The sequence below is a fragment of the Trachurus trachurus genome (genome assembly GCF_905171665.1).
Source record: "Trachurus trachurus genome assembly, chromosome: 21".
In the NCBI taxonomy this organism is placed as follows: Eukaryota; Metazoa; Chordata; class Actinopteri; order Carangiformes; family Carangidae; genus Trachurus; species Trachurus trachurus.
The window spans coordinates 12,379,217-12,400,468 of record NC_139899.1 but is presented as its reverse complement, the minus strand read 5'-3'; the positions used below and the strand labels follow the sequence as shown (position 1 = coordinate 12,400,468).

The following is a 21,252-nucleotide window of genomic DNA, read 5'->3' as shown; positions in this document are numbered from 1 at the left end:
TCTTTCTTTCTTTCTTCATCTCATGCATATAGTACACAGTAATTAACACTCAAAGAGACTCCAAGAGAAATGTACTTAATGACAGTAATTACAGATGTGTTTGTGTATATCCACAGTATGTGACAGTGTTTGGGTTTGTCTTTCTTACTGGTCCAAAGTATATAAATATTGCTTAAAATACAATCCTTGCAGTTTCCTGTTTCATCTGAATAGTCAGAAAATAAATTTATCCACTTGCCGAGTTGATCAAAGGAATTAGCTTTTGATTCCCCGAGGCCCTTTGACACTGATATGCTGGTGTTAGTTCTAAATATTAAATGTGACCTTGTAATTACTTTTTTAATCAAGCAAAGTAGAAATGGAAAAAGGAATTTAACACCCAAAAGCTCCTCTGTGTTAGTGGAGGAAGCCTATAGATGTTTCAGGAAGCTGACAGGAGAAGCATTCGGTCAGTGTGTTGGAGACCACACACACACACACATAGAGTGGTAGTGAAATTCATACTGCAAGATGGGGAAAACACATAGAAATCGGTGGTATGCTTGGGAAAATGTGTACATAAATACATGCAAACTGCCTATGCTGTCAGTTTTTTATAGGTATTCAAAGGGAACAGGCAAAACGCTGGGTGTTTTAGAATCAGTAAACAGTCAAATTCTGAATAAGTTGCAGTAAATGGCCTCATAGGGAAGTGACTGAGATATCTATGGTCACATGTTTTTTTTGTTTTTTTTTAATCAGTTTTGTTTGCAAGTTGTTCCGAAACTGTGGGTGAGTAATTCTGGGCTCATTGTTTAGATCCAAACAACAGCTTAAGAGGTGATTCTTTACTGAGGACCCTCGCCAACACATCCCCTTTTCATTACAATGACGACATTATTTACACACACTCACACAGACGCACAAATGCTGCATACTCGGTGCGGACCACTGCAGGACAAACACACCGAACACAATCAAGGATTGCCCATATGGACAGACAACAAGCAATTAAACATTACTACAGAGTTAACTCAGGCTGCACTGTGAGAAATATTTGATGAAGTGTTGCTGTCAGGAGTTTTTCCAAAAACAGGACGTTATTTCTTATTTTCAGACAAACTGCTCTCTACTTGGTGCTTTTATTTCCACCTTTACAGGGTGTTACTTCTCCCACGATAGTCAGGGATTATTTTACCCTGGTTGCTAAAACAAACACACTATCTGGGATATTCTTTGACATTAATTAGATCCAGTTCATTATCACAGGCACTGTGCATGTGCCTAAGGTAACATCTGAACTGGTTTGAACTTGTTTGTTGCTTTACTATGTATTTATATATTTCTACTGTATACAGTGTGTACACTTTGATGTTAATATGTAGATTTCAAGTCTCAAATCTGAAAATATATTTTCAGAGCCTCATGCAATACAAAGTTACAGTGACATAGAGGTAATAGCCTACTACGTAGTTAATAACACCCACAGGTGTGAAATAAGATCTGTGAGCAGTTTTCAGTGGCTGTTTGAGCAGGTTTGAGGTTTTGATAAAAAACTGTAGCCTTGCAAGAGAGATAGACATAACATAGAAATAGGCCCATAATTAAATGTTGTTGATGATTAAATGGTATTAAGTGCTATCACCGTTCTTTATTGAAGCAGAGGTTAGCCAGCGGTGATGTGTACTTGAGCTCATGCGCCAGAGGAATGCCATGGGCTGTTCTGCTGCCATTACATGTTTATTGGAGATGACGTAATGGTAACAGGACAGTGAACTCATCAGGACCACACACACCTACACCTACACACACACACACACACACTGACAGCACTACTGTTGGCAGGAATGTTTAGATATGTGACCTTGCTGTTTTCTTAAGTGAGGTTTGCTGCAGGAGCTTGAGTGCATGAAAGGATTTTGAACAATAGACGCTGTATATTCGCAACAAATAAATATTCATATTTTTTGTGCTCCACAGGAAGAAGACACAAAAATGTCAGAGAGGAGAGGTCAGAAGAAGTCCATTTTTCTCTCCTCATTATTGGTAAGTTTTGCTGTTATTTTGTATTTTTTAATTGTCTGTTCTCCAACTTAAATTCCCTTAATTCATTTCTTCAAAACACTGAAATTATGTTTTTTTTTTTTTTTTCTTAACTCATTCCTATCCTTCTTAATACACCCCTCCCCCTCCTATTTCTCATCCTCTCATGTGTCACCTCCGCCTCACTTCAAGCAGCAGTATCTATTCAAAGTCATAATTCTGCTATTGACATACAGAGACCCTCATTCCCCCAGCAGTATATAGATGGCACACATAATCTCCTCCACACTTGGCACTGCATCATCCAGACTTGAGTTGTTGTGCGCCAGCAGCTTGCACAACTCTGCAGCACTTGTACCAATTAGTCAACCTTAGAGCTTTCCTTTTTTTTTTTACAGAGTACATATCTTTATAATCTGACCGGGAATCCAGTGATTCGCTGCATGTTTTGATGTTGAAACCCACTGGCTGTGTTCCCAACAGACGCCTCCACCTGACCCTCCCTCCTCTGTTTTCTTCTCATTAGACACTAAATGTGTATGCAAGCTGGCACTGTGGAGCACTTAGTTAAAAGGAAAGAAATACTTGGATCATGTCAGTGGTGTCATGCCGCTACACCGCCATCCAAAGGCATTACACTGGCACTAATTTTAAAACCCCTTATGTCTATTGACTGCCCTTTCTAGAAAAAAAGCGACGACTTACAGGATATTACGAATCTTTTGTTGTACAGTTCATCAGATGCTATATAGAGGAGAATAGAGCACTGGATGTGGTAACAGATTTTTCTCACAATGCTATTTTGCTTTTGCTTTGCTTGTACTTGTTTACAATTTTTCTGCCAAATTCTAATATAAATCCATCTAAGATACGTAAGTATATGTGGTGCACATGTGCACTCATGTGTTCTGTGTTTTATTGGGCCTGGCCGAATATCCTCCCAAAGCATTGTGGGAATCCTGGCGTATTGATTTGACGGGAAGTTTGTTTTTCATACAATGGAAAAATATGGAGAGGCTCATTATTGCAGCCTCCACAAAGACAAATAAAGCATGGCGTACTGCAAAGTTGAACTAACTGTTGGTGAAAGCGCATGTAAACAATGCCTGCTTGTAATTGCCTACAGTGACACACCATCCAAGATGAACAAGGTTTCGTGCAAATTTAAAAATAATAATACAATGATCATGTTGTTAGTTACCTCAACGTATTAAAGGAACACTCCACCAATTTTACACATGGAGTTCACTTTAAGTTAAGTTGCATTAACAGTAAGTGGCCTACACATCGGGTGTGTAGGCCAAAGGTTAGTTCATTTCTAATCTGGTTTAAATTACGCACAGATTATTTGGCAGATGCTCCGTATGCAGACTCATGCACCCACACACACACTGGCTGTGTACTGTACATTTGTATATCAAGTCAAACCGCATCTTGTGTTTGCTGTCATGAGATGGTTATAAGGAAGAAGAGAGAGAGAGGGAGATGTTATTAGAACAATAGAGCGGAGATGGAGAGAATTAGTCATGCACTCATTTACTTTCCCTACATCATTTTCTGGACGGCAGATGATTTTAAAAAGTCAGTTAGTTTGTTTGGAAAAGCACAAAGTATGCTGGTAAGGCCATAAATACCAGCTGCTACTTATTACAGTGAGCCACTATGACACAATGCCACACACACACGCAAGTACACACTCAACACAAAAACAAACACTAATGCAACACACAGAAACACACAAGCAAATGCTGCTATTGTGCAAACTCCCCCTTTCTCTCTCTCTCACACACACACACACACAGAGTATCACAGAGGAAGACATTGGTGTTTTTTGCCAATTAAAATAATGATGCTGTTTCTAACATAGTTGGTGTCACAGCCATTATGGAATGCATCCATTACCTCTGTTGTTGCAGATGTCGCCTGTGGATTATAATGAATTTTAAATGTCAGAAACAGCCAAATGTACGAGTTGGTGCATGCTTTCTCATTTTTATGAGAACAAATACATCAAGCATGGTAATGACAATGAGTTAATCTGCTGTTCTTACTAGTGAAGTGTTTGGGTGTGATACAATTTATTTTGATATTTATTGCAGAACTAATCAGTACTGTGGCTATTTTATCACAGACATCTGAACACAATAAACCAAATGAATTGCTGAGTTCAACAATGAGAACTTAATAGGCATGTGTTCTTTTTCAAGGACATTTGTTGAAATTTTAAACAACAATTAATAAATAACCAACAGAAAAATAAAAATGCAGCGGAATGAAGCTATTGCTGAGCAGTCTATCGTTCACATTAAGTGTGAGATTGTAATAATGTGTGTGTAATATCTTGGTTTTTCTCACTCTCTCCAGGTGTGTTGCATGTTTGCCAGTGCGGAGTATTCCAGCTGTGGAGAGTATGAGTTCTTCAACCAGACCAGTAACAGCTGCCAGGCCTGTCCCCAGTGCCAGCCAGGGCAAGAGCCACATATGGTGAGAGCATAAGTTTAAACAAAAAGGATAATTCAAACTAACCCTCAGACACAATAACATATATTTTTTTTAAAGCTACAGTACAATAACATTTGCAGGCAAAGAATTGAAATTGATAAAAAAAAAAGAACTGAAAAAATAGAATCAAATCCAATTTAGAAAAAAATAAAATGAAGTGAAGTAAACAAATAATTTGACTAACAACCATGTAATTAAAAGTCCAGCAAAAGGAAGGAGATCTCATCTGTCCACAGTAGCACAAGTGTTTTGTGTGATTGGTCACACAAAGGGAGAAGCTAAGACACCGTGGAGAATGACTGCACTTAACATCTGTAAACTGTACTCCATCTTTTCTAAAACACAAGCAATATTCCCAAAAGAGATTAACAAAATATGTGTGTGTGTAGCACACAGGGCAGAGAGGTCTTTCTCTAGGATGAGGACTGTTTATTCAGCTCCATAGTGGGAAAACCAGGTGCCAAACACGGCTAGGATTCAGATGAATGAGAGGCTCAGGATAAGTGGTGAGGCGGCACCATCCCAGTGTCTCTAATGACCACAGTTCACCAACTCAGCCCAGGTCGACTGGTGGTTTGGTGTTGAGCTGGAGGGGAGCCGAGGACAAGTGTTAGGGGTCCCATATGGCTGTCTCCTGAAATGCAGCACGAGGCTTCAAAATCCATTTGGACCTGGTCTGTCCAGATGGATGTTCTCCTTATCCTTGTGTTACAAATAAATGGGCCAGACATGGCAGACACATTTACACTGGATAGAAATAAAGTAACATTTGTTCAGCACATTGATCAAAGGTCCAAAGCAGGAAGTCCCCAACAAGAAATGAGTCTCCTCTTTATGGTCAGACCACGCAACATCTCAAACTTCACCAGGTTCTCCTTTCAAACATAGATGGTGCTCATCATGTTGTTCAGTGTTTACTGTTGGACAAGTTCTTATCAGTCTATTGGTGAGGGTGGTGAGGGTTATGGAGGTCTATACGTTGTTAGTATAATTAAGCTTTTTCATGACATTTTGAATACATTTTTAAATAGTCACTGGGATAAAGCTGCCAATTGAGCATCAAATTGCAACTAACCAAAATCAGTGTCATTTTTTTTCTCATGACCACTCACAATACACACAACACATTTAAGTGTACACATGGCTGCACAGTAACAAGTTGCCTAAATTCAAATTTCTTTATGGTTTATTGCCCCCATTGACTTCCATGTGAAGGCATGCATTACAGTGATTGACTTGCAGTAGTCACAGAGTGATTTAGCCTCCGTCAGTGAGTCTGCTGAGGGCCAAAGAAAACAGAGAGCATGTAGACGCTTCAGTGGGCACCCTGGGGTGCCAAGCCCTTTTAAGAGAGACAGCTGCAGTGAGAGCTGTAATTTATTCAGTTTTAGCACTTTTTATATAACTAGTATTCTTTTGATTGGAGTCATTTCTTTGATTTACAGTTACTTTTAAACTATGGTTTGGCGTGGATGACTAAAACTGTCAATAACCAAAAACGCTAGCAGCAAGTTTTGGCTTTGTATGGCATCCTATTATTAATTACTAGAAGCTAGGGGCCTCTAAAGCAACTGCAGTCAACAGTTTAATGATAATGGTTAAAAAAACAAAAAGAATAGTTAGCCCCTTATCTCTAGGGATAGTTTTCTAGCTCATTGTATTAGCTTCCCAGCCCACATCCTTCTGGTTCACTCTCACTGCTCTCATGGGCAGGCAGCTGTTTTCATTATAGCATACCCAAACTACTCTGCAGGAAACAGCAGACAGCCACACTCAGAGACCAGCTGGTGAACACTGTGGAGCATTTAGCTGCTAAACAGACAGGTATTCTCCTCAGGTGGTGGAGACCAAACTTGGAGCACAAAGGAGAGTGAATATCAAACCAACATCAAAAACACATTTCAAAGTACATGCTAATGTTGCTCTGTGTACGACACAGTCTTTGCAACACTCAAAAGCCTTCCCTTCTTTTAGTCCTTGCCCCCTACCGTCCTCAGCTCCATAAGCTAGAACTCGTAAAAATCTCGTAAATCACTGTGTTTGTTTGTTTTTTCCTTCCTTTCATTCTTTCCTCCTCCGCCTTTTTCTCACTAAGCCTCCATGTGCTTTAAGTAAACAACCCAACATTGTGTTGTGTTTGAACTTGTCAAGTGGAGAGACCCACTCGTCTCTTTCTGTGACAGAGACGGCAACAGGAGGCTCAGCACTGAAAGCACGGAGCTCTGTTATAAAGAGTAATTTAGCCATTCGTGAGCGACAGAAAGATGAGAGAAAAAAGAAGTTCAATCAGGGAGATTAGAGCCCTCTTTGCACTTTCTCCTGCCTGTCTGATCCCCTGGGTGCCACAGTCTGTAATTCATGTCTTCTTCTTTTCCCCCTGAGCTTCCCCTCCATGTGTATGTGTGTATTTATTGACACCCTTTTAATCATGGTATAACCACAGGGTTTCTACTGCAGCAGAGACTTCACTCAGTGCCCGTTGCCCACACACACATACAGTACTCTGCACAGTGCATCACACACTGATGAGTGCTTCTAATGTGCATCTTGTTTCCAGATTGTCTCCGATGGAGCTGGATCACATTTCATTGCTAGTCTGCATATAAACACCGAAGTCAGACTACATCCTACCTTACACTGAGTGATGTAAGCGATGGTAATGTGAAGTGACGTTTCATGTCATCCTTTATGAAGTGTGAAAGCTGCTCAACATAAAGAAACGTTCCTTGGGGCGTTCTGGTGGTTAAAGACCAGCACCACAACTTCCTCGGTCCGGGACCTTTGTTGTGTGTCATCACACCCCCACTCTAGTCCTGCATTCAGCTCTTGGGTTTATCCACCTCCATGCCTTCTGGATGTGTGATATTCTAGTTTCAAAGAGGATCTGCATGTGCTTTGAAAAGGGAGAAACTTTCAATTGGTCTTTGATTTACCGAACAGAAGCAGAACTATGGTGAGCCTGCCTACAAAAGATCCAAAGAAAGCTGTAACCCACAGCGACAGGATCCTGTCCATAGCTCACTACAGTTTTATATCAAACAATCATAGTGAGACTCACGGACGTCAAACAGAAGGGAAGCAATATTAGATTTCTTTAAGAGGTGGTCTACTGTAGCCCAAAGCAAGGAGACATGGGCTTGTTTCAATAGAGAGATGAAAGTAAAAGGAAAATGAAAGTTGAAAGAGAGGGAGCAAAAAAGAGAGAGTGTGTGTTTTTGTGTGTGTGTGCGCGTGTGTCCTGTTGTTCAGCCGCCCCGCTGTGAGGAATTACCATGCAGAGATGGAAGCAGATCGATTGCTAGAAGACAGAATGACGAGGTGGTCATTTTAAACACTACCAGGCATGGAGAGCTGCACACACAGAGACACACACTCAGGCAGACCTCTGCAACCAATCAGATGTCTCACTTGTCATTTCAAAACGGCAAAGCCAGATTTTTTAAAGGTTATGGATAGAAACACGTGTGTTTTTCGAGTGTGTCTTCTTTTCTTTTCTTTTTTTACAACATGTCTCCACAGCACTCACACGTCGTTCTGAAAAGCCAATGTAATTTAAAATGACTTAGTTGCTGAAAATGCTTATGCGTGTTCAAGAAATATACTGTATATATTTATATGTATGTATGTGTGTGTGTTTTGCAGATCTGCGGTTACGGTGTGAAGGATGAGGACTTTACGTGTGTGCCGTGCCAACAGGGGAAATATTCCAAAGGGAGATATGAGATATGCAGACGCCATAAAGATTGTGATGCTCTCTACAAAGCCACAGTGCGTGTAGCAGGAACTCCAGAGAGCGACGCCGAGTGTGGGCCATGTTTACCTGGGTAAACAACACACACACACACACACTTACTGTAGATGTAATACAATGTTGTGTATTTATACTGTAAAATATGATAATCCAGATCTTTGTGATGTGATCGTATCTATTCACGTGCTATAGAGTAGCATGAGTCGACATGTGAACAGACCACCCTGCCTTCAGTTCAGTACGCTTTGTGAACAAACTCACACTAAATCTTCAACTGCTCCATTTGCACATGACAGCGGTGGATGCAACCTCTGTCATTTAAAGATATTAAGTCAATAAAGAAGATTTAAATGTTTACAGACCTTCCTCTCCTCCCTCCTCCTGTTGCTCACTCCCCCCTCCACCAATTTTAATTTGCGAAGTCAGACTTACTGTATCAACATTAAACAGTTTCTTTTTTTTCTGACTCATGTTCACACTCATGTTACACTATAGATAAGCGATAGTTTTTTCTTTGATCGCCAGAGCTGGAGACACATTGCTTTCAGGTTTCCTGTCTGTCCGAGGTCAAGTTAACAGTGACCTCGCTAAAAACACAACCATTACATAAGGCTTCACAGTGCAAGAATGACACTACTGTACATAAATGGTTAATATTATATAATTATATTATTTGATATGACCCTGGAAAAACAGGGGCGTAACCTGAAACCAGTCTGAGTTGTGGGGGGAGATTATCATGATTATCAGATGATGTGATTAAGATAATAGGATAACTATAATCACCACCTTTATTATTTTAATCATATCAACTGATTATTGTGATTAAATGTGGGCAATGAATATATTAATTCAGTAGGTCCTGAAGGAATTGGCACTGGGAGATTGATGATTGGGGGCTGTAATAACCCTCCCACAGCCTAATGTTTAAATCTCCTCCTGTCATCAGTCTGGATGCTGTCCTGCTGCCTCCGAGTTTTCTTGGCTCTCGCTCTCGCTTCACAGGAAGTTTTTGCTTTTGATTAACGTGATTGTTACAGGAACGAGCGCACTCAGGAACACCGAGTTTAGTCATGTCCCAGTCTGCATCTGTACTGTATACAGTATGCTGCGCTGTATGTGGGGGTGTTTTACGCTGCAGTTAGCAGAGTCTATACAAGTTTGATGCTGAAGAGAACAGGCCTGAACAGTTGTTATGAAGAGCAGCTGAAGCCTGGAGCTCAGCAGAGGAAAAGGAAAAGACCTGAGAGAATGAGAATGAGTCAGTTGCACCTTCAAAGAATTCATGTTTATGATTCACAAGCAAAGAGTTTATATGGACCTATGCTAATTAACATAATACATTAACTGTCCCTTAGAATAGTACATTTTAGCTGGTAAAAGTTTAAGATGAAGAAACAACATGTTCGTATATAGTGATGATGTCATATGGGAAATCATTTTTAATATTGAGTAAAATTAAACTGAATGTGTTGTTGAACTTTTACTTTAAATGATTAAAGAGAGGAATTATTTGTTTATCATACATGAATGCATGTTCAACAGCATTTGTAGTTGATTGAAGACTGAACCAGTTACTCAGACTATTTAAAGACATGAAGGGAACAGTTACCTACTTGCTGTGTGTGCACATTACATTACATGCGCACACTCATAGATATCCTGCTTGTGTTCTCAAGCCTAAATGATTAAATACCTGAAGCGCTCATCCACAGACTCTGGCCTCAGTGCCTCCCTGTCTTCGGTCCTTTAACAGACATGTTATGACTCAGGGCCATTTCTGTACCAAGCCATGTTTAGTCCCCTCAGGGCGCCAATTATGTGCATTTCTTCACTGAGTCAAACTTTTCACCTCAGCTGCTTCTCCATACTTATATACTGTGGAGGTAAAGTATGTCTAGAAGGTAGGGAGGCCTCCTTTTATACACATCTGCCATGCCCAGCGCTGGTGCTTACTTTCAAAGGCAGATTCTGTCTGTATGCCAGTACACCTAAGCAGGTCATGTGTAGCCCACATATTTTTATATATCCACCTATTCATATCTTTTTTTTTATCTCCCAGGTATTATATGCTGGAGAACAGACCCAGAAACCTCTACGGCATGGTCTGCCACTCCTGCCAGAACGCACCACGCAACACCAAAGAATGTAAGAGCAACTTCTTCATGCTTTACAGTAATTTCCACTTCCTTCTAATCCTTCTTCCTGTCATCCTCTGTTTATTCTCTTTCAAAGTGTGAATCGAAAGTTTCTTTCTTTCTCTTTTTATATTTATCTTCACAGCCTTCTCTGTCCAAACACAGACCTGGTTTCTGCTTGATGAAAATCATTCAAGTTTTCTGTCTAAATGAAAGGAAATAAAGGACAGCAGGCTGTGAAAAAGCAGATCTATTGTATATTAAAAACTTTAGGAAACACTCAGAGGTCAGAGTTCTCTCAGATCCTCTTGTCCCCCCTTTGTAAATGAGCCATGCTGGTTGATAGAGAAGAGCTGGACAGACCCTGCCCTACCTTGATCTGTACTTCACTGCCTCTCTGTACCACACCTGATTGTGTGTGCACAGTTTGTCAGTACGTGCATGCATTGTGACGCCAACTGTTGCTGCAACCACATCAGTGGATGATAATATCTACCAGAAGTTGTCTCCATTTTTCTGTTTTTCATCAGCCTCGTCGGCTCATAAACATTTCTACACACTTGCAACACAAAGCACAAATGTTGTCAAATGACATATCCTGGTGTGCTGGAATGTCGTTCATTGAACTTCTGAGCAGTGAGGCATTTGCTCTTTAGTTTGTAAACGTCTTTTTAAAACCCCAGCAGATGGCAGTCAAGCAAATAACACGTTTATGATATTTTGCAAGATTTTATGTTTTCAGTTGACAGTGGTGATGGTGCACAGAGTATGTGAGCTGAACCAAAAATGTTATTAAAACTTCCCTTTGTGATTTGTTACACTATTGAAATCAAGGCACATTATCAGTTTATAAGATGTTTTTAAAAATGTCAAAATAATTTACTGTCACTGCTAATTGATCTAAAACAGCCACTGCACGTTATTGCATAATTTTAATTAACATTCATCAGCTATAAAATGAATTATAGTATTAACCCTGAACAGCGATGTTGTGTGCATCCCCTTAAATTTTGGCTTACTCTACTTCTTTGTAGGTTTAATTTATTCAAGGAGAGTAATAGGTTTCACACACAATTTGGTGCCACTCAGTGAAGAACACTGTCTCACTTTGCCCTATGTAGCCTTGTCAGGATAAATGAAGGGATGTTAACAGTATCTGAATTGTATTTTTGACCCTCACTGATACAGATATGAGATTGATATTTATGGGCGCATAATTGCTCTACCACCACTTTGAGGAGCTGGGATTGTTATTTTGTCATATTTAATGAGTGTGTTGTTGAAAGCTGAAACCCCCCAAAAGCAGCCCGGGCCTGCAGAGCAGGGTGTGAAGTAGGAGCAGCAGCCTGTGTGTGTATGAATAAACACTTGCTTTTCAACTGTACCTTAATTGTCTCTCCCAGGCATGGAAACAAGTGATTGAGTGATGCTATGAATCAGTGTGTAGTATAAGTAATAATAGGGACGCAAAAAAGCCCCAACAAACAGCCTCTTGTGTGGCAAATAGCTTCATGTTGTGTTCAGATAAAGTGTGCTTGTTTGGGAATTGCTATTTTTGTGCTAATGTCAGCAGACCTTGTTGGATGGATTTGTTTAGGAATAGCCTACTTAGAGTATGTTCTACAGAGAGTTAGATGAGAAAATTGATACCACTCCTGCATCTGGCCTATACGGCTACAGAAAGCAGCTGATTAGCTTAGCTTTGAATTAAAACAGGAAACAGATAACATGGCGCTGTCTCAAGGGAAATTATTACACATTTGTTTCATTGGCTAAACAAGCGAGCTCAATATGTACAGTACGCTAGTTAGCTGTTAGCTGTACTAAGACAAGCTGCTAACTGTAGCATCATATTTTGCATGCATACTCGGTGGTGGTATTCTTCTCTAACTCCTCCTTTATTTATGTACTAAATCAGGCTTTTGGTACATTTTAACCCAGCACCTTTAACTGTGGACACCCTCCTTATCCCACTTCAGCCTGACAGTGAGTAAAAACGGAGCTGAGAGCTGGGAGTTCTAGTACTTGCTTAGGGTGTAGGCAGGCTGACACTCGCCGTGTAATCTGTAAATTACCCTGGCTCCTGCCTAGCTCTGTTTGTGTGATAATTAAAACTTCAGTGGGTATGAGAAAGAAAGATGATTAGCATGTTAGTGCTTGCACTGATGCTACTCTTTGGCAGCCAGAGATGATGAGTTTGAAGACATCATTGAAATTCCACCATCACCTTTTTGATTTTTATTGACTTGCTACCATTTGACCCTTTTTTTCCATCCGTTGTTCCAGTTAAATACTTTAACAGATTGTGTTTGCGTCATCAACTGAGACTACAGACTGTACTTACTGTAAGAAAACAGACAGGGCCTACTATATCAACAGAGACCGGACATGGTTTATCACAGTTTGACACATTATTTTCAGGGGTTAGCCTTTGATTCTGCCCTGCTTACAGAGGTATTGTGATTTTCCACCTCAAACAAAAATGCTTTGATTTTTGTGATAGTATGCTGCTCCTCTCAGTGTGTTTGGACCGCAGGATCCACTGCCCTGAAGAATTATCTTTTTGCAGTGTTAGAACAGCCTTTGAGATGTGATTAAGAGATGAAACCGCAAGGCGCTAAACAGAATTCCAGTTCAGGCTCATATCCTTATCCAGAGTGTGTAAACACATCCCCTGAGTTAATGTCTGCAGCCACAGGGCACTGATATCTCTGTGTGTGTGAGTGTGTGAGGACACGAGTCTCAGAGACCACGGGAAACAACAGAGGTATACAATTCAACTTTGGGGAAAAAAGACTGATTGAAATAGCTGATTTATGAGCTGCCAGGAGTTTACAGCTCCATTAGAAGTGAAGGAAATGCTTTTGCGTTATGTTAATGCTTGCAACAATATAATATGATGCAACTCTACTGGAAAGAAAATAGTTACTGTAATAAAACACAAAGCCAAAGCTGACATGCCTCCACCAGTGAATTATGGGATGTGAACCTCCACCAGTGACAAACTGAAATCTTACAGTCTTTGTGTTGCCTTCCTCATGAAACAATCTATTCTTTTTCCTTGGAAGAAAAAGGGGGGTGCACTATTCATCCAACTACAAAGGGAATCATTTGTTTATTCACTTTCTTGCCGAGATATAAATGAGAGGCTTCATGCCTCTGTCTGACTGTTGCAGCCAGTTAACTTGGCTTAGCACAAAGAGGGGGAAGAAGTTAAAGAGGAACTGTGCAGGATTAATTGTGATGGTTTAACGGCCCTGTAAGCCGTAATGTCTTGTTTATGACAGATTAAACTACACAAATATACACGTCGTAACATCGTATATAATATATAACATTATCTACGGCTCTATTGATTGATTTCTCACAGGCTTTGTTGTAAACAAATGCACATGGCCAGGAGGAGGGTTAGCAAAACAATGAAAAAGCGACAAGACTTGCATAGTTACTCTTTAAAGTGGCTCTGTCAAAAGGTAATGAAGTCTACCTAAACACTTGTAAAGCTCAGTAAAAAGCTTCACATGAACTTAAATACAGAGCCAGACCAGCTACCCCCCTGTCTCCAGTCTTTGAGCTAAGCAAGGGTCCAACCAGCTTCTGGCAATAGCTTCATATTTGCTGTGAAGACATCACAACGGCAAACACACGAAATGTGTTGGAACATAAGACATGATACTGATGAATTGTGATGAATTAGAAACTTGAAGTTGCCTACAGGTATCCCTTTGATAACAGCTAGGGTTTTGTGTGCAATACATGTTTGAACAAATAGCAGGAAACATCCAGTTAAAGAACTAGAGCTGAAGTGTGTATGTGTGTGTTTCACAGGCATGCAAATCAGCGGACCAAGAGAAAAACCTCCGATTGATCCTGGCAGCACTACTGTATTTCCTCATCCAGATAAAGGTATCTGCAAATACATGGACAAGCTGCATCAGTTTCCACTTACCTTCCATTTTTATGTGTCTCATACACGTGCATGCTCTCTAAATCATTGCCTCCATATTTTAGGTTCTAACGGACAGGGTCACTTGGCCACGGCTCTCATCATCGCCATGTCAACCATCTTCATCATGGCCATTGCCATTGTCCTCATCATCATGTTTTACATCCTAAAGGCTAAACCTAGTGGCCAGGGTGAGACACACACACCAGCACCCACACATGCATCCATACTCATTTTAAGGGTTGCCATTGGTGTTGACTGATGTACTCTGTGTGTGTGTGTGTGTCTGCCTGCAGCATGTTGCGCTGGACAAATTGTGAAGGCAGTGGAGGCTCAGACCAACAAACAGGAAGACAAGAAAGATGTCCCTGGTGAGACACGATGCACAAATAAAACACACACTCTCAATGATTAATGAGCTTGCACCACTTCTAAATGACATTTTGTTTTGTGTCTCTGACAAAGTGACCCAGTTCCACTTTCCAGCAGTGAAAACAATGGATGTGTTTACATGCATATTAATATCCTAGTTATGAGCCTTATTCTGGTTTTCATTATTTTTTGGATGTGATGTTTACATGAAACATAACTCATCTTGTTATTCACATCCTTGTACACGATCCTAACACTGTCCACATTTTTGGCCATACGCATGCGCTCTTGGAAAGTTTATGATTCAGCAACACTACATCTAGCAGCACATTGAGTCTTAACAAGATAACAAATAATAACAATATTTAAATGCAAAAACACTATTACTGTTCACAATACAGTTTAATATTGTCCTAAGAAGACAACAATATTGTTAGAAACCTTTTTTCTTTCATTAGGGGGGACTGTCAAAGTTCATTTTAATCTGAGATTATACAGAGGACATAATAGTAAATTTATGTATATTTTGCCATTCAATTAGAAACAAAGTTTGAAAATACAATTCAAAGAGAAGAAGAAAAATCCAAAGCACTCCTCTGACAAAAAATGTAAAAAGAAAAAAAAGAAGAGCCTCTATTGAGATGGCTATTTCATCATGAAAGTTGAAAAACAATCTAGTACATATTCAAACTAGAGCTGGGATACAACCCATGCTAGCTATTTTATTTTTATTTTTTACATTTTTTGTCAGAGCAGTGCCTTGGATTTTTCTTCTTTTTGAAATTGTGTGTCCCCCAAGAAAGAGCACCCATCACAAAGTGTACTTTTGAGCACCCTGGATCTTGTTTCTTCATGAAAATACAATGATTTGAGAGACTCTACTGTAGGTACCGAGTCTACTGACCATCTAAAATTATCAGTGTTTTTATATGTGTAAAAACAAACAAGTCATGGTGCTTCTACAAATTCCATTTGCACATTGCAAAGTTTGTGTGGAGTCAATCACAGTTTCTACTTTAACACTAAATAGCACAGAGACACACAAAGATACATGATTATAGTAACAAGACAGACTATAATTAGTTTTTTACTCACCCTGAGCTTTAACAACTGTAAAATTACATTAAAGTAACACTGTGTATAATTTTATCTAATCCCTAAGAGTGAAATCCTGTGATTTAGGTATGACTGGTCTAACACTGTATGTTATCTGTGGTCAGGTCTGGCTCCATTAAGAGATTACCCAGCATCTTGCTGTGCTGCTCAGGGCTCAGCTGTTACAGATTTTTTTTTTCTTTTTACTGTAGCTGCAAATGTGAAAAAGAAGCGTCTCCAGCTCTGGAACAGCATGAATGATGGGATGCTCAAACTCTTATTTCATGTTAAGATCTGCCCCACAACAACACGTGCATTGCACATCACATCTGTGTTGAATAATTGATTCAAACAAATTAAATCAAGTCACCTAATCAGACTGAGTCACAGTTAAATGCTGGCTCAGTGCTGGCTCCATGTGTCAGCCCAGCTTGTATGTGCATTTATGATGATTTTTAGCATGATTTATGCAAATGCAAGAGCGTCCTTGCACTTTGTGTGTGTGCATGAGTGTGTGTGTGTGTGTGTGTGTGTGTAAGCTGACAGACCTGGAGCATGATGAGTACACCATGGTGGAATGTGAAGCTTCCAAAGCCGAAGCCATACGTTGCTTTAGGCGCCATTTCTCCTGACAATGATGCTCTGTTCAATTTCACTGCCAGACTGACTGACTAACCACTTACATGTGGTGTGAATGGGAACACACACATACAGTACACACTCACACTTACTGTGGCCACAAACACATTATGCGAGATGGTAAGGTCGCTGACTTCATAATATAATAGCGAAATAGTGGAAAAAAAAAAACATAATACGATGGTTAGAGTATGATTAGGAAATAAATATCTGCATTGTTAGTGAACGCAGCATTATAACGAGAGTGTGTGTGTGTTTGTATGTGTGTGTGTGAATGCTTTTTGGGTGGCTGGTGTGTGTATGTGGGAGAGAAGCCCATCGCTTGGAGCTCTACCGGAGCTAACTGTCACTCATGAAGACACTGACTTAATAACTCAGCGGGATGAAAGACACAAGCGCTTAAATGCACACACACTCTCTGTTTCTCCCTCTCACACACACACACAACATTTGTTCCACTTAGGTATTCACTCATTATGCTGTCTATCCCTATCAGTATCCATGATGTAAGTGTAATTTAACATAATAGTCACCGTAATCATTTTATACAGTGCTCCAACTGCAGCTCCTCTGTTCTAGGTAGAAATCCTTCTAGCCTCAGGTTTCTCTTCACTTTTGTGCCAAAGTCTCTTTACAAAAATGCCGATTTAATCTGGTTTTCATTAGCAACACAGGATCAACAAAACGTGTTTTGGATCTTATCTTCATTTACATATTTAATTAGCACTGGAACTGCTAAACTTTTCTCTTTGATATATTTGAAACCTGTGTGTCTTTTCTCTCTCAGACAATGTGGTGATCTTCTCCGAAAAAGACGAGTTTGACAAACTAAAAGCGCCTCCTCAGAAGACGGTCAAAAGGTGAGACACACCTGTTGATACACACTGTTACTTTTAGGTTGAACAAACTAAGACTAGATGCACAATTAAAGGATTCTCAGTGATTATTGGTTATATCGACACAGCTTAATGCTCGGTGTAGCAGGAGAATCAAACACAAAAAACACCATGCAGCACATTATGAGCTGTGTTTTAAAACATAATGCAACTTTTATTATATGAGAAATGACAACAACCAAGTGATATGTTTGTCTTTGAAATATATTAGTTTTCTGTGTGTATATGGACAACCACCTATGTATATTTATGCACCGTTTTGTGCTTATGCTTGTAAAACACCAGCGTTTCCTGATCTGCGAGTGTGTATAAACGGGTCTGTGTGGCGACACAGAGACGCTACGCAAAAGAAAGAAGCTTTTATCATTTTGTCAGCATCTGCCCATAATTAAGCCACCACAGAACAAGTCACTGCAGTAGTAGTCGTATCATTGCTGCTGGCCCTTTTTTTTCTCTCGCTGTATCCAAGGATGTGTGTGTGTGTGTGTGTGTGTGTGTGTGTGTGTGTGTGTGTGTGTGTGTGTGTGTGTGTGTGTGTGTGTGTGTGTGTGTGTGTGTGTGTGTGTGTGTGTGTGTGTAAAAGCAAGTTCAGCTGAGTTTTTTGTTTGTTTTTAATGAAGCACACAGCCATTATGTGGCTTTGGAGCAGGCAGGGGAGGTAGAGGGGGGGGTGTGACTGAGGTATACCATAGATGAGCCCTGAAGCCTAGCGAACACGGAGGGAGACGGACAGAGGGGGTAGCTGTCGGAGGGGATAGGGGTATTTATTCCAGGCTTCACCTAAAACCACCACCAGGTGAAAGCACGTCCTGGCAGACAACAAAAGCCGTCTTTTCCTGCATACATCTCATCCCCCATGTGCAGACAATGCTGCTTTATAGGCGTTAAGTGGCTAATGTGCAGGAGAAGTGTGGAAATACATGGCCACAGTGAGCCTTTGTGCTCAGGATGTTATAGTGCAGTATACATGCTCAGATTGGTAGTCCATTCAAATATATGGAAGGGGTATAAATTAGAGAATAGATGAGGCACAGACACATGTGCACACGCACGTGCACACACACACCTCAGCATCAATAGCAATAAGCAGTGTGGTACAGCAGCATGCCAAAGGATGTGCTAACTCACTTCTCTAGCTGCCAGTATGGGTGTTAGATGTCCAGGAAACAATGCCATTTTGTGTGTGTGTGTAGGTGTGTGTAGGTGTGTGTGTGTGTGTGTTGAGAAGAAGAGCGCGGGACTGCGAAACAATGGCATTCTCTGTCAACAAGGTGCTTTTGCGAGAAAATCCAGAGCAAGAACAGAGAGGCAGAGAATGGGTAATAAAATGATATTACACGGTATCATGTTGTAAAACGCAGGGCTATTTCAGTCAATCACAGGAACAGCTTAGAAACATCAGCAGCTATGGCAACAACAAGAGCATTCTTCTGAGACTCATTTTCACTGCTTAACAGTTCTTGTTCAGTTTGCAAGTCATTCTGTGTGCATTAATTAGCTGCTACTCCCACCTTTGGTTATGTTATACAACAGCAAAACTAAATACACGGCAGATAAAAGGCACCAGATCCGGTGCTCATACATGAATATGTGTCAACACCATGCAGCAGAGGGAGGGTAGTCACATTGAAGAGTTCATTACTGGTAATGGTACTGGTAATTAATGGTGATAAACTGAGTGTAGTGGCAAATATACACTATTTTTTTGTTTGTTTGTTTGTTTTGTGTGTTCTTCCAAACAAGCATTCCTTGGAGATTGTACAATCTCTGTACAATGGAAATAAGATGGATCACATTTGTGATGACTTGTGTTACTTCAATTTTTGTATGAATTAAACAAAAGATTTTTTTTCAGTCAGGCATGTCTCCCAAAGTCTCAATGTTTGTTTGCTTGTTTTTAACAGAGAAATAACTATTGCTATTGCTATTATATAAGTAAGCACTAAAATGATCCACACTTTAGTACCTGCCTAAATGCATGTGGATAAATTATGTTTTACTAGAGAATCTTCTATAAAATGGGCTTTAGTATGGATGTGGGGTCTGAATTATAGCAAATATTATGATGATAAAAAAAACAAAAAACAGTATGAAGTACATAACTCTCATTTTGCACCTTTAATTGTTAGCTATGTAGCATAGCCCCCCAGAATCTAGCTTCCGTGTTGCAGCTCCAGCTTTCTGAGGATGGAAGACTTTGCGCATTAATGAACTGTGTGAATGGCATCTGCATTTTATGTAATACCAGAGAATCTGTGCACATGTGTTCCAACATCTGTCCTTGTGTGCGCAGTGAAAACGACGCGTCATCAGAGAACGAGCAGCTGTTGAGCCGCAGCATTGACAGCGACGAGGAGGCGGCATCCGAGAAACAGGGATCAGCTGACATCAATAACCCCAACCCCAACCTGTGCCTCGTCAACCTGGGCAACAAGCCCGACCTCTGCCTGCTCTCTCTGGGGCTGCTGGAGAGCGACCGCGCCTGTAACGGGACCCCCGCCATCACAGCTGGCCAGGCCAACAACATCCCAAGTCCCAACCACATCGGCAGCGTCAACCACATCACCGGCACTAACCACATCAGCAGCGTGAACGCCATCAATAACAACAATAAAACCCCGGGGGTAGGGAAGAAGGAGCTTTTTGAGACGTTACTTGCCGTGAAAAATACGATTATGAACAGATACTCCGTTTACTGTCATCTGGAAATCACAAAGCTGATGTATTTTTTTCCCCCCTTACCACACAGATGCTACAGAGTCGAAGGAAAAAGATCCTAGATCTATACGCCAGGGCCTGCAATGTGACAGAAGGTGAGTCTGTTAGGAAACTTTCCATCATACTGAGCCGCGTAATCAGGAACTGATATCTGCCAATACTGTGGGGGGGGGGGTTTGCTTTTTCTGGTGGACAGGAACTCTTTTTATAAACTGTTTTGAAGTGAGAAATTGACCTGTCAGTTTCAAGAAAATAAATTGCATCAGGATGTGTAACTGTATTGCATCACTACACTGGATTAGTTTTCCAGAAGTAAACAAGACTCAGACCAAGTCAAAGGCTAGAATAAGTTAAGAAGTAAAGACAAGTACATGTATTTAAAAAAAAAAACGACTTCCTTCATTTGTTTTTATATGTTATGTGATATTTCATTCTGGGGCAAAATGATAGACCAGCCAACTCTGCCATCCCTAGAGCTACGTCAACTACATGACTACAAATACAATTTGATTCAGATTGCAAATGACTGTGTTGGTGTAATATTCAATCAACTATTCCTCTCCAGGCCTGAGCCCCACTGAGCTCCCATTCGACTGTCTGGAGAAGGCCAGCCGCATGCTGAGCTCCTCCTACAGCAGCGAGGCGGCTGTGGTGAAGACGTGGAGGCACCTGGCCGAGAGCTTCGGCCTGAAGCGCGACGAGATCGGGGGCATGAGCGACGGTCTGCAGCTCTTTGAGAGGGTGAGCACGGCAGGCTACAGCATCCCCGACCTCCTGACCCGCCTGGTGCAGATCGAGAGACTCGACGCCGTGGAGTCACTCTGCTCGGACGTGCTCGTCAGCAGCGAGGTGGTGGCGGCGGCCGGACGACAGGGCATAAGCAGTTTTCACAGCCAGCTTGTCTGTTCATCGGCGTACCAATCTCCCTCCCAACGCTGTGCCAGTGTCTAGGTGTGTGACGCAGAAGAGACTTACAGTATATGCTGCGTGTACGTAAGGACAGACTCTGCTCTGACAAAGAGACGTACACGATAGACACAGCACGCCCATCACATGAAGAACGTCAGAAGACTTTCACAAGCACAATCCTTTTCTCCCATCATGGGTAAACACTTTGTATGGCCTTAGTTTTGATATTTTCTCCTCTGCAGGAACATTATTAGAATTTTCTAT

At 40.8% G+C, this 21,252-nt stretch overlaps 1 protein-coding gene across 1 annotated transcript; it reads left to right on the top strand.

Moving 5' to 3' along the window:
- Nucleotides 1–1,974: 1,974 nt before the first annotated feature.
- edar (ectodysplasin A receptor) lies at nucleotides 1,975–21,030 on the top strand (the record flags this gene model as incomplete). Its single annotated transcript, XM_083997201.1, has 11 exons — nucleotides 1,975–2,025; nucleotides 4,387–4,506; nucleotides 8,167–8,348; nucleotides 10,338–10,423; nucleotides 14,242–14,319; nucleotides 14,425–14,550; nucleotides 14,656–14,730; nucleotides 17,253–17,325; nucleotides 19,655–19,985; nucleotides 20,111–20,174; nucleotides 20,645–21,030. 11 exons carry the CDS (start codon nucleotides 1,975–1,977, stop codon nucleotides 21,028–21,030), a joined length of 1,572 nt encoding a protein of 523 aa, XP_083853327.1.
- Between the last annotated feature and the right edge of the window lie 222 nt (nucleotides 21,031–21,252).